Source organism: Dipodomys merriami, unplaced genomic scaffold (genome assembly GCF_024711535.1).
Source record: "Dipodomys merriami isolate MVZ:Mamm:240054 unplaced genomic scaffold, mDipMer1.0.p SCAF_1, whole genome shotgun sequence".
Taxonomy (NCBI): Eukaryota; Metazoa; Chordata; class Mammalia; order Rodentia; family Heteromyidae; genus Dipodomys; species Dipodomys merriami.
The window spans coordinates 102,412,979-102,427,128 of record NW_027202270.1 but is presented as its reverse complement, the minus strand read 5'-3'; the positions used below and the strand labels follow the sequence as shown (position 1 = coordinate 102,427,128).

At 38.9% G+C, this 14,150-nt stretch overlaps 2 protein-coding genes across 8 annotated transcripts in view; one reads left to right on the top strand and one right to left on the bottom strand.

Moving 5' to 3' along the window:
* Positions 1-6,264, top strand: part of Ppp2r3c (protein phosphatase 2 regulatory subunit B''gamma) — a 28,357-nt gene extending 22,093 nt beyond the window's left edge. For both annotated transcript variants that reach the window (XM_070026661.1, XM_070026653.1), the window contains exons 12-14: positions 2,702-2,839; positions 5,196-5,255; positions 5,965-6,264. In XM_070026661.1, coding sequence (XP_069882762.1) covers positions 2,702-2,839; positions 5,196-5,255; positions 5,965-6,153 — 387 coding nt within the window. In that variant the 3' untranslated portion in view covers positions 6,154-6,264. The remainder of the gene's footprint in view (positions 1-2,701; positions 2,840-5,195; positions 5,256-5,964) is intronic.
* A 1,994-nt stretch (positions 6,265-8,258) lies between these two features.
* The window catches only part of LOC138830169 (signal recognition particle subunit SRP54), a 100,970-nt gene continuing 95,078 nt past the window's right edge, over positions 8,259-14,150 (bottom strand). For all 6 annotated transcript variants that reach the window (XM_070026652.1, XM_070026648.1, XM_070026651.1 and 3 more), the window contains one exon: positions 8,259-10,937. In XM_070026652.1, the coding sequence (XP_069882753.1) occupies positions 10,731-10,937 (207 nt within the window). In that variant the 3' untranslated portion in view covers positions 8,259-10,730. The remainder of the gene's footprint in view (positions 10,938-14,150) is intronic.

Here is a 14,150-nt window from a genome sequence, read left to right as displayed (position 1 = left end):
TGTTTCCCTTATTTGCAATAATTAGTATATGTCTAGGATCTTATCAGATAAACAGAAAAGTTCAAATGCTATGTACATATGACCATATTAAGATGATGCTAAGTGAAATGAAACCAAGATAAAGACATGAGGTTTCTTTGTTATTGTTTTTAATGTACAATGTGATTTTTTTGGTTTCTTTGTATGTTCTTTCACCTATGGTATATCTCTGTTATCACTGTATTTGATGTTGGTACCTTGCATCTTGTATATACATTATCTAATTTGGGGAGAGGAAGGGGAAAAACAAAATGCTGAAACAAGGACACAGGATGACCCATTTCAACAATGAGACTCACAAGACACTATGTTGGAAATGAACTTTACAACTTTGGGGTGAGGAGAGTGGGGAGGCAGGGAAGGGAAGGGATAGTAGGAGAAAAACAAAGGAGGAGGTAACAATGCTTGACAAGAAATATACCCATTACCTTACTCATGTAACTGTAACCCCTCTGTACAGCATCTTTACAATAAAATAAAACGAAAAGAAAAAAGAGGATGGGGAGAGAACTGTCTGTGACTCTACTCTTGGCAGTAGACTCTAATGATCCTGTACTATCCTAGTGACTTCTGGTTAATAATGAAAATCAGAGATCGTAAGTGAATATGAAACTGCACTTCTTTAATTCTTCTTTTTTTTTGGGGGGGGGGTCCGGTCATGGGGCCTGAACTCTGGGCCTGGGCGCTATCCCTCAGCTCTTCAGCTCAAGGCTAGCGCTCTACCACTTGAGCCACAGCGCCACTTCCGGCTTTTTTCTTTTTGCTTGTGGTGCTGAGGAATCGAACTCAGGGCCTCTGGCTTGCAAGGCAAGTGCTCTACCACTGAGCTACTTTCCCAGCCCCTTTAATTCTTTATACTGCAGTTTATGCAGAAAGAAAAAAAATCTTCCAAGAATTTAACTTTTTTTTTTTCCAAATGAGAATCTATCAAGTACTTTTCACTATACAAAACAAGTACTATCTATATGAGTACCTTTTTAGGGACAAATTTGCTATTCAGGTCTTTTTTTCTTTTTCTTTTCTTTTTTTTTTTTTTTTTTCAAGTCCTGGTCCTTGACTCTGGGCCTTGACTCTGACTCTGAGCTTCTTTTGCTGAAGGTTAGCACTCTAACTCTTCTTTTTTTTTTTTTGTCCTTTTTTGATCAGTCATGGGGCCTGAACTCTGGGCCTGGGCACTGTCCCTCAGCTCTTCAGCTGAAGGCTAGCACTCTACCACTTGAGCCACAGCGCCACTTCCAGCTTTTTCTGCTTATGTGGTGCTGAGGAATCCAACCCAGGGCCTCATGTATGCAAGGCAAGGACTCTACCACTGAGCCACCTTCCCAGCCCCAGCGCTCTACCTCTTAAGCCACAGCACCACTTCCAGCTTTTTCTTTTTCTTTTTTGAGTAGTTTACTGGAGATAAGAGTCTCACAAAGTTTCCTGCCCAGGCTGGTTTTGAACCAGGATCCTCAGATCTCAGCCTCCTGAGAAGCTAGAATTACAGGTGTGAGCCACCAGTGCCCAGCAATTCAGGTCTTCCAAGCTTTCGTTTGTATCTTTTTGTGTGTGTGGATGAAAACAGATTTTCTTACTGGAAATCTTTTTTTTTTTTCTTTTTGCTGGTCCTGGAACTTGAACTCAGGGCCTGGGCACTGTCCTTGAGCCTCTCTGTGCTCAAGGCTAGTACTCTACCACTTGAGCCACAGCACCATATCTGGCTTTTTCTGTTTATGTACTGAGGAATTGAACCTAGAGCTTCCTGCATGCTAAGCAAGTACTCTACCACTAAGCCACATTCCCAGCCTGGAAATCATTTTAACAACATTTTAAACAACAGTTATCTGTAAGTATCAGCAGATGGTTCTAGGATCAGATACTAAAACTTAACAGATGATGCTCTCAAGTTCCATATGTAAAATAGTATATTTGCATACAACCTACATACTTTCTCCCAGGATACTTTAAATCATACCTAAGATAAGTAGTATGGATATATTTTTAAGGACTAGTGAATGACAAGGAAAAAACAAATATATTAAATATAGTACAATTTATTTTCGTTTTGGTTGGTCGTTAGGGCTGAACTCTGAGCCTGGGAGCTATCCCTCAGCTCTTCAGCTCGAGGATAGCACCCTACCACTTAAGCCACAACTCCACTTCTGGCTTTTTTCTGCTTATGTGGTACTGAGGAATCAAACCCAGGGCTTCATGTATGTGAGGCAAGCACTCTACCACTGAGCCAACTTCCTAGCCCCAGTACAACTTTTTTCCCAAAGATTTTCAGTCTACAGTTGAATCCATAGATGTAACAAATGTGGAGGACTAGCTATATTCTACAATAGCAATTTAAATGTTTTTTTTTCTAAATAACCATATTGTAAAGAAAACACAAACAATGGCAGTGTACAATAATTTAGTCACTATATTGTCTGTTTTACTTTATGATAAGAGGTTTAAAATAGCAGATCTCTCTCAGGAAATGAACTATGTCCTCCAATACTGTTTTACACTGGTTAACTTAGAATTCTTAGAAAGTAACATTAAATGTACAAATGGACTTATATTTTATTAACTTAAAATAATTTGCTACTGATGATTGAGAAATAACTTCTAATTATCAGACATTTACCTGAAAATCGAATTTCAATTTAACCTCTTATGAGTATTCTCTTTTCAATAGGACTATAAGACATACTTGGACTTTGTTCTTGCCTTAGAAAACAGAAAGGAACCTGCTGCTCTGCAATATATTTTCAAACTGCTTGATATCGAGAACAAGGGATATCTGAATGTCTTTTCCCTTAATTATTTCTTTAGGGTAAGTATGGTTTAGGTAAAAAAACATTGTTCCTTAAGACTTATTTACCATTTGGCTTAATATACATACTGGTGACAATTTAACTTGTAACTTTTAAATTTAACAGAAGAGGTTAAGAGGGTATGGCTCATGCCCTGTCTAGGCTAGTAAGCACAAGGCCCCGAGTTCAATCTCTAGTACTGCTTCCATATCCCCTCCAAAGGAAAAAAAAAATTAAGTTTATGAACAAAAGGATTTATACAACAGATTACAAAAAGAAATCAAGTCTGTTTAAGACTTAGGAAATGGAAACAGCTGGGCACTAGCTCACACCTGTAATTCTAGCTACTCAGGAGGTTGAGATCAGAGTATTTAAGTTCAAAGCCAGCCCAGGCAGGAAAGCCTGTGAGACTCTGATCTCCAGTTAATTACCAAAAGAGCCAGAAGTACAGCAGTAGCCTAAAGGTTCATGGGCAGGCCCTGAGTTCAACCACCAGGACCAGCACCATAAAAAAAGAAATGTGAACAGGGTAAACTAAAGCTGATTTGATTAGATTGTAGAGTAGTTTAAAAAAAATGTAGAGATGATACAATGAATGTTTGAAACAAGGCAATTTATATATGTACCTTCATTCAGCCACTGCAATAAGCTTGAATGGGAATAAATGTTCTCAGAAATGTGAAAAAAAATGTGGAGAAAAAATGTTAGGAGTTTTATAAGCCCTTGGAGGGGAGAAATTTGTGCTCTTATTGATCAGAAATTTGTGTAAGCTTTAAGCAGTAGCTCCTAGCCAGGGAAGTATTTTTTTCTTTTTGGTATTAGGGCTGGCTGGTATATGTCTTGCAATCACTCTTACTTTTTGCTTTAGGTTTTTTGTTGTTGTTGTTGTTGTTTGTTTTGTTTTGTTTTTTTGTAAGGTCTCATACTTTTTACATAGGCTGGCCTTAATCCAAAATCCTCCAACCTTCACCACATGTAGGTGGGATTACCATTTGGCTTAAGATACATACATGCAGACTTTTGGAGAAGCTTTACATAATTGTGTTATAGATTCTTTTAATAGGTGTATTATTAAAGATAACTTTAAAACTGGCCAGAATTATATGCTGCATTTCAGTATGAAATACATTGGCTGAATATTTATCTTGGACCTTAGCTGGTCTCAGAGAATAATGAGCTCTAAAGATAATTTGATTGTATCTGATTCAGTGTCAAGGCTGTAAAGGCTGTTTGCTCTTCTAAGACATAGGATTCTGTAATTTGAATAGCAACTTTTCCAATTGATGGAATAGTTTTGTACAGTAAAAATAAAGGTAAAAATTGGTAAGAAAGCATGACTAAAATGATAAAGATTGTGGTCTGATAGAAAAGAAAGTAAAACTGTCGAAAAGGTCTTGCAGAAGGTTGGAGCAGATGCTTCCCCCACCCCCTCCCCGGTCCTGGGATTGAACTTGGCCTGAGCACTGTCCCTAAGCTTCCTTTGCTGAAGGTGAGCACTCTACCACTTGAGCCATAGCACCACTCCTGCATTTTTTTTTTGTTGGTCGTGGGGCTTGAACTCTGGGCCTGGGCGCTGTCCCTCAGTTCTTCAGCTCAAGGCTAGCACTCTACAGCTTAAGCCACAGCACCACTTCCAGTTTTCTGGTGGTTTATTGCAGATAAAAGGCTCACAGACTTTCCTGCCAGAGCTGGCTTTGAACTGTGATCCTCAGATCTCAGCTTTCTGAGTAGCTAGGATTACAGGCTTGAGCCACTGGCACCCAGCATCTCTCCTGCATTTTTGTGAGTAGTTTATTGGAGATAAAAAGTATCATGAGGGGCTGGGAATGTGGCTCAGTGGTAGAGCGCTTGCCTTGCATGCCTGAGGCGCCCTGAGTTGGATTCCTCAGCACCACCAGATGTGGTGTTGTGGCTCAAGTGGTAGAGCACTAGCCTTGAGCTGAAGAGCTGAGGGACAGTGCCCAGGCCCAGAGTTCAGGCCCCACGACCGGACCCAAAAAAAAAAAAAAAATTATCATGAGCCAGGCATCAGTGGCTCATGCCTGTAATCCTAATTACTCAGGAGGCTGAGATCTGAGGATCACAGTTTAAAGGAGACTCATTTGTAATAAACTACTCAGAAAACTGAAAGTGGTGCTGTGGCTCAAGTGGTACAGCGCTTGCCTTGAGCTGAAGAGCTGAAGGATAGTGCCCAGGCCCAGAGTTCAAGCCCTTATGACTGACAAAAAAAAAAAGTATTGTGGACTTTCCTGCCCAGGCTGGCTTCACACCACAGTCCTCAGCCTCCTGAGTAGTTAGGATTATAGGTATGAGCCACCATTGGTCAGCTATGCGGTTTTCATTTTTTATTTACATATTTATTTCCACTAAATATAGGCCATACAAGAACTAATGAAAATCCATGGACAAGATCCTGTTTCATTTCAAGATGTCAAGGTACCTTTTACTTAATATAACATCAGATAATATTGCTATAATAATACTAAGTAATTTGTGTTAAATATTTTTTATAAAAGCAGCTTATGGCCAGACACCAGTGACTCACATCTGTAACCCTAGCTACTCAGGTGGATAAGAACTGAGGATAACAGTTTGAAGCTAGCCTAGGCAGGAAAGTCAGTGAGTCTTTCCAATTAACTAACAAAAGTGAGAAGAGGAGCTATGGCTCAAGTGGTAAGAGTGCTAATCACTAGCAAAAAAAGCTAAAGAACAGTGTCCAGGCCCTAAGTTCAAGCCCCAGTACCAGCACAAAACAAAAAACAACAGCTACTCAGTGGCTGGGTACTTGTTGAGCATCTGTATGACCCTGAGTTAAATCCCTGGCATGGGGAGGGTTGGGGATGTTGACACACATTCAACACAACAAAAACACCAAGATATTGTTTTGCCACCATTAAAAAGTAACAAAAGTGAGTTTTAATATGAATTCAAAGAATACTACAGTTAGATTGCCACTAACTTAGTGTGGATTAAATTTTGAGTTTTGGTTTCTTTATCTACATAATGAAGGATAGTAAAAGTATGCCAAGAAAATGCTGTTATTATAAAAATTATAAACTGCCTTGAGTTTTAGATCATATGATAGACCATATGATAGAAGTTCACTCGATCAGATTTCATTCTGTTTTTTTTTTTTCTCTTGGAGGATGAAATCTTTGACATGGTAAAACCAAAGGATCCTTTGAAAATCTCTCTTCAAGATTTAATTAACAGTAATCAAGGAGACACAGTCACTACCATTCTAATTGATCTAAATGGTTTCTGGACTTACGAGAACAGAGAAGCCCTTGTTGCAAATGACAATGAAAACTCCGCAGACCTTGATGATACATGACCTCCAAAAGACTAGACTGTCTTCATTAAGATGTGTGAACACGTCATACAGAATCTTTGAAGCGGAATCCTTGGATATGATCTAAATAAAATACTTGATATATCTACAGAACAGTTGTTTTAAGTTGCTCTAATTTGTTTTAAGTTGCTATAACTTAGGTTTCACAGTTTGGAAGTAATAGGATAAAATTCTGCTTTTTAAAAGGTGGTGAGTTCTGGTACCATTTAGCTCAAAATGATTAACTGTGATTTGCTGCTAAAATAGAAAGTACTCCATTTAAATCACTATAATCTTTAGAGATTATAAAGTTTTCATTTAATATTTCTGACATTTATTCAGAGTTAGAACAGTTGAGGGATGACTTAAATCATTGTTTTTATTTATTTTTTTTTTTTGCAAGTCCTGGGGCTTGAACTTGGCCTGGCTCTGTCCCTGAGCTTCTCTGTGCTAAAAGTTAGTGCTCTACCAATTGAGCCATGGCGCCACTTCCAGCTTTTTCTGTTTTTTTTTTTTTTTTTTAATTTTTTATTTTTTATTTTTGGGTCCGGTCGTGGGGCCTGAACTCTGGGCCGGGTGCTGTCCCTCAGCTCTTCAGCTCAAGGCTAGCAGCACTCTACCACTTGAGCCACAGCGCCACTTCCGGCTTTTTTCTTTTTTTTGCTTATGTGGTGCTGAGGAATCAAACCCAGGGCCTCAGGCATGCAAGGCAAGTGCTCTACCACTGAGCCACCTTCCCAGCCCCCCAGCCTTTTCTGTTTATGTGGTACTGAGGAATCAACCCTAGGGCTTCATGTATGCTAGGCAAGCAGTCTATCACTAGGCCACATTCCCAGCTCTGAGTTAATTAATGTAATCACTTACACTTCAATCTTCTAGAACATTGTGTATAATCAAAGATGTTACACTTTTCCATTAAAGTAGCCATTTTGTTTTTATTAGAAGTATTTAGAAAATATCTTTCTTTTACTAGGTTGTTTTCATAAAAAGTATTCCAACTAATAGCTCTCATTAAAATAAAAACTGGTAAAAAAAAATTTGTCTAGCTTTATTAACCATTACCAGGGTTAGGTTTACAAAACTATTTTTGTTAAGAATTTTTGTTAAAGTTGTTAATTCAGTGTAAACTTTTTTACTACACACTAATTAATGTTAGTTTGGATTTTTGAGACAGGATTTTACTATCTAGCCTAGAGTGATCTCAAACATCTGATCTTGCCTCAGCCTCCCAAGTGCTGAAATTATAAATTGGCCCAACACTCAGCTTATTTTAAGTTTTTATGAGATGAAAAGAAAGTAGATTATTATGAACTGTGATCCAGAGACAACAGTAATTCTTCAAAAAAATTAAGAAGTAGGAAATAGTAAAAGAGGCTTAAAATGAAACAAATCATTTAATGCACTTATGAGAAATTTTAGTTGGTATAAATAAAAATCATAAAAGTTTAAGGCACAGTGAATAAATACTATATAAAGTAGCCACAACTGGACAAGGAAAGTAAAAAGAAACATACAAGCTTCTTAAGTCATCATTTTCTCTTTCTGTTATAATCAGGAAGGTTTCTAGTTAAGCTATTTTATATACTTGTACTCCTAAGGAGAAAAGATTCAGATCATCTTCATATACATTTATCTTTACTTCACCAAATGTGTGAGAAGTGCCATCTCCAATTTAAAAACAAATCAGAGAGGCCAGGCTAGCAGAGTTTAGAACTGTTAGTAAACAATTTATTTATACTTACATAATCTAAAATTTAAAACTTTTACTCATTTATACCCATGAATAAAAAATACCATATGTACTATGAACCATCATACCATGAATCCATACAACCAAAGATTCCTAAAGAATTATCCTTCCTAAATTCTTTAAATTTCAGCTGAAAAACTTAAAACATCTGAACTTGAAGTTGAATAACTTAATTTATTAACAATAGACTTCTGTAATATGCCCACTATACATATCCTTTGATTTGATTGTATGTGTACATGTGCCCACCAGTACTGAGGCTTGAATTCGGGTGTGTGTGTGTGTGTGTGTGTGTGTGTGTGTGTGTGTGTGTGTGTGTGTGTGTGTGTGTGTGTGTGTGTGTGTGTGTGTGTGTGTGTGTGTGTGTGTGTGTGTGTGTGTGTGTGTGTGTGTGTGTGTGTGTGTGTGTGTGTGTGTGTGTGTGTGTGTGTGTGTGTGTGTGTGTGTGTGTCCCCTGAACTCTGGGCCTGGGCACAGTCCCTCAGCGATTCAGCTCAAGGCGAGCACTCTACCACTTGAGCGTGTGTGTGTGTTTGTGTGCATGTGTGTGTCCTGAACTCTGGGCCTGGGCACCCGTCCCTCAGCTCAAGGTGAGCACTCTACCACTTGAGCGTGTGTGTGTTCCTGAACTCTGGGCTTGGGCACAGTCCCTCAGCTCTTCAGCTCAAGGCGAGCACTCTACCACTTGAGCATGTGTGCGTGTGTGTGTGTGTGTCCTGAACTCTAGGCCTGGGCACCCGTCCCTCAGCTCTTCAGCTCAAGGCGAGCACTCTACCACTTGAGCGTGTGCGTGTGTGTGTGTGTGTCCTGAACTCTGGGCCTGGGCATGGTCCCTCAGCGATTCAGCTCAAGGCGAGCACTCTACCACTTGAGCGTGTGTGCGTGTGTGTGTGTGTCCTCAACTCTGGGCCTGGGCACCCGTCCCTCAGCGATTCAGCTCAAGGCGAGCACTCTACCACTTGAGCGTGTGTGTGTGTGTGCGCGCGCGCACGTGTGTGTGTGCGTGTGTGTGTGTGCGCGCGCGTGTGAGCGTGTGTGTGTGTGTGTGTGTGTGTCCTGAACTCTGGGCCTGGGCACCGTCCCTCAGCTCTTCAGCTCAAGGGGAGCACTCTACCACTTGAGCCACAGCGCCACTTCTGGTTTTCTGGTGGTTAATTGTTAATTGGAGATAAGAGTCTCACGGACTTTCCTGCCTGAGCTGGCGCTGAATCACAATCCTCAGATCTCAGCCTCCTGAGTAGCTAGTCTTATGGGCGTGAGCCAGAAGCTGGGGGGTCTCACACACTTGCTAAGCTTTTTTTGCTCAAGGCTGGTGCTCTACCACTTTAACTACAGCTACACACTTCTTTTTGCTAGTTAATTGGAAATGAGAGTCTCAGTGACTTTCTTGCTCTGGCTGGTTTCAAATTTCAGATCCTCAGATTTCAGTCTCCTAAGGAGGATTATAGATGTGAGTTACCAACACTGGTTGCTTTGACTTTCATTTGAGATATATGTAAGGGACAGCTAAAAGGTGCTGTCCTTTAGCCTTTTTGTTGGGCTATATTTTACACAGATTTAAAACTGAAAGCTTTATACTGTTAGGAAAAGGCTGCTACTCAATTTGTTAAAAAAAAAAAAAAAAAAAAAAACTAAAGAGTGTGACTAGAAAACAGCATTTCTATACCACACGTTTTTCTTTATCCATATTTAGTTATAAATCAAAGCAATACAGATATCTCATAAGGTTCTGTGTACATGTTTAGGCATATTTTTTTGAATTAGCTTTGTATTATATAGCTTTATAAACTTTGCAAATACCTAGTAGAGAGAAAAATGACCAACCTGGGTTCAAATAAACCATCCATTTTACTGCTGCTACTTCAAAATGGTGAATGACAACTAATTTCATTGTTATCATGGTCCTATATTATATTTAATAGCTCCTAGTGGGTTAACCTGCATCTCCTCCCACAGTCCTATCCATCCCCACTATTTTGACTATGGGACACATGAAGGACTGAATAGATGATATAATCAGGACGCTGAGTGCATAATCATGAGCTATTACCATCTTAATACAAATATTAATAAATGCATCTAGCTATTTCAATTTGATAACCTATAAAAGAATAGAGTATCAAGTGACTTGCATTTAAAACTGGAAACCTATCTCAATATTTGGGTTTCTATAAATGACTTCAATGAAAGAAAATTCAAAGTGCTTCCATCTTGCTTCTTTTATTACATACTCAGTAAACCATCTTTAGTATGAAATTAGTGGTTAGGTATATTAAGTGCAAAGCATAAAGTGCAAGTCATAGTACGAGAAAATCTAGGGGGGAAATTTCTCATTTTAATCTGAGTCTAGGATTTTTGGTTCCAATTAGTTCCAATCAACTCACCTTTTTTAAAACAAAATAATAGATGAACTTAATTAACTCTTAATTGATTAGGACTCTAGAATGTCATTAACTTAAATAATTTAAAACACCATTTTAAAACTCTCAGTACTATGCTGAGAGTATAACTCATTTACACTCAATGACAGAATACTTGCGTAGCTAGCATGCATGAAACTGTGGGTTTCATCCCCAGCAGTGCAAAAAGGAAAAAAAGAAAAGAAAAAGCAATAATTGGTAATTGGACATAAAGTAAAAGCACAGTACAAATATCCAAAGGTCAGATCCAACTTTTGCTAGATACAACCTAGAAATGAAGGAACATTTTCCTTTCCAGATAGTTTAAAATACAAATAATTGTTTTAAAGTTATTCCACTAATCAGAGAATGTGAAAAGTTCCAGATATATAAAAACATTTTAGGGCTTGAAATTTGATAGTCATTTCATTCTAGGGTGGGACAGGGACTGCATTTGGTTTGCTTTCCGTAATTACTTCACAGTCTTCTTCCATTTCAAAATTAAGATTCACAAATGAACTAGATACCATTGTTTCTGGTTGATCGGTCTGAACAATGGAATCAGCCTGCAGCTTATTTTTTTGGTATTGTCTCTCTGCTTCTTCAGACATCCTATTTTCTTCTTCTTCCTCTTCTTCCTAAAAACAGCAAAGATCAATGGTTAAAATATTAAATGTTCTAAAGGAACAATATTCTCACTGGCAGCTTTTTACATTTTTTTAAACTAAAACTTTTAATGTTATGTCCAATTCAATTTGGCCTAAGAAATTCTTTTAAAAACTTATTTTAGGGGCTAGGTGCCAGCAGCTCATGCCTGTAATACTAGCTACTCAGTAGGCTGAGATCTGAGGATCACGGTTCAAAACCAGCAGGAAAGACTGAAACTCTTATCTCCAATAAACCACCAGAAAACCAGAAGTGGCATTGTGGCTTAATTGGTAGAACGCTTGCCTTGAGCTGAATAGCTCAAGGACTGCCCTCAGGCCCAGAGTTCAAGCCCCATGACAGGAAAAAAAAAAGGGGGGGGGGGACTGGAAATGTGGCTTAGTGGTAGAGTGCTTGCCTAGTATGCATGAAGCCCTGGATTCAATTCCTCAGTACCACATAAACAGAAAAAGCCAGAAGTGGCACTGTGGCTCAAATGGCAGAATGCTAGCCTTAAGCTAATGAAGCTCAGGGACAGTGTCCAGGCCCTGTGTTCAAGCCCTAGGACTGGCCAAAAAAAACTCATTTTAGGCCAGGCGCCAGTGGCTCATGCCTATAATCCAAGCTACTCAGAAGGCTGAGATCTGAGGATCCTGGTTCAAAGCCAGCCTGGGCAGGAAAAGTCCATGAGACTCTTATCTCCAGTTAACCACTAGAAACAGGAAGTGGAACAGCGCCCAGGCCAAGTTCAAGCCCTACAACCGACAAAATATATATATATATATTGTAAAAGTAATGTTCAGAGGGCTTACAGTTACATAAGTCAGGTAACTGAGTACATTTATTTTTTTAACAATGTCACCTCTTTCCTTGTTTTCTCCTAGTTTTTTCCCTCCCAACCTCTTTCCCTCTAGGTTGTATAACTCATTTTCAACATACTGTCTAGTGAGTATCACTGCTTAGTTCACCCTTTGTTCTACCATTTCTGTGCTTCCCCTTCCACTCCAAATCAGATAAACTTATATGCAAGAAGAAAAATACAGAAATCAAAAACAACAAAAGGGAAAAACAAAGAAAAAAAGCCACAAAAAGTAAAATAAAAAAAAACTTTTGTTTCCATTTCTTGGAGTTCATTTCAATAAGCATCATTTTATATGATCATATACACATAGCTATTGAGCCCTTGTGATCCTCTCCTAAGAATATCCTCCCCTTTGGTCTCACTGTATGAATGTTCAGAGTCCTCTAAGAAATTCTTGAAGCTCAATGTTTAAAGGGCTTTCTTATCATATAAAGGAGCCTGGAGTTTTGATCCTTAACAACACCTTTAAAAAAAAAAAAAAGCATGGACTTCCCCTATTCCTAAAATTAAACAATAACTATTAGAAAACATATTAAAGAAAACAAGTTATTTCTAAAACATGGTCCTGTACTCTGTAAATGAGACCTCTTTATTAAAAATTAATTCATGCTAGCTGGGCACAGGTGGCTCACGCCTGTAATCCTAGCTACTCAGGAGATTGAAATCTGAGGATCAAGGTTCAAAGCCAGCTCAGGCAGAAAAGTCCATGAAACTCTTTTTTTTTTTTTTTTTTTGGGTCCGGTTGTGGGGCCTGAACTCTGGGCCTGGGTGCTGTCCCTCAGCTCTTCAGCTCAAGGCTAGCACTCTACCACTTGAGCCACAGCGCCACTTCCGGCTTTTTTCTTATGTGGTGCTGAGGAATCGAACCCAGGACCTTGAGCATGCAAGGCAAGTGCTCTACCACTGAGCCACCTTCCCAGCCCCAAGTCCATGAAACTCTTATCTCCCTTAAACCACTTGAAAACTGGAAGTGGCACTGTGGTTCAAGCAGTAGAGCGCTCACCTTGAGCTGAAGAGCGCAGGGACAGCGCCCAAGCCCAGAGTTCAAGCCCCGCAACAGACAAAAAAATAAAATAATAGTAATAATAATTAGTTCATGTCTGTAATCCTAGCTACTCAGGAGGCTGAAATCTGAAAATTGCAGTTTAAGGCCAGAAAAGTCTGTGAGACTCTTGTCTCCAATTAACCACCCCAAAACCAGAAGTGGAGCTGTAGCTCAAAATGGTAGATCACTAGCCTTGAGTACAAAAGCTCAGGGACCAATTCCAAGCCCTGAGTTCAAGGCCTATGACTAACCAAAAAAAAAAAAAAAAGCTTTTAACAAAGACTATATTTGTTTAGATTAAGCCTAATTTAAGTAAGGTGAGCAATATTATGTAGCTTATATAATTATACTTCAGTTATAAGGTATCTTTCTATTTAGTTGACTAGATTGGTTCCTTCATTTAATGGTATACTAGTTTATTTTCCCATAATATTTAGTATAGAGATAATTATGAGAAGTATACAAAGTCTCTGTCCCCAAGAAGTTTACTAGTAGGAACGTTTAAGACATGTTTATATGAGTGTACAAGAGTGATAAGACAAAGATTTAGAAACTTAGTTCTAGAGCTCCTCATGGAAGAGGTACTAAAGTAGTCGGTACAGGGAGACTATCTTCTTAAGACGCATCTGGAGTTTGCCTGAGAAGACAAGGGATTATTACAAGGCTATTAGAATAGTACAAATGAGGTAATAAGGTTCTAAAACAGTTTTAGAATATAAAAAAAAATCATTTGTTCATAAAACATGTTTAAAAATCACACAACAAATTTAAGGTAATTTTTCCAGACTCATCTGCAGCATTACCCTCCAGTGATTAAGTGCTATTCTTATTATTTACTCAATAGCTAATCTTCACATCTTTTTTTTTTTTTTTCCTGTCGGTCCTGGGGCCTGAACTCTGGGCCTAGGCACTGTCCCTCAGCTTTTCAGCTCAAGTCTAGCGCTCTACCACTTGAGCCACAGCGCCACTTCTGGCTTTTTTCTGCTTCTGTGGTGCTGAGGAATCGAACCCAGGGGCTCATGCATGCAAGGCAAGCACTCTACCGCTGAGCCACCTTCCCAGCCCTAATCTTCACATCTCTATATTCTACTTTACCTAAATCTCTGTGCTTAGTTTACTTGGAGAATAATAGATTCTGATATTGATTATGTGTTCATCAATATATACTAGGCACTATTCTAAGCATTTATTATCTCAATCCTTAGAGCAATCCTAAGCATAGATATTGCAATTCTCAGATGAATAAGAAATTGTGCTTTAAAGGATACATTTTGCTACAAAGGTAGAAGTAGCAAAACC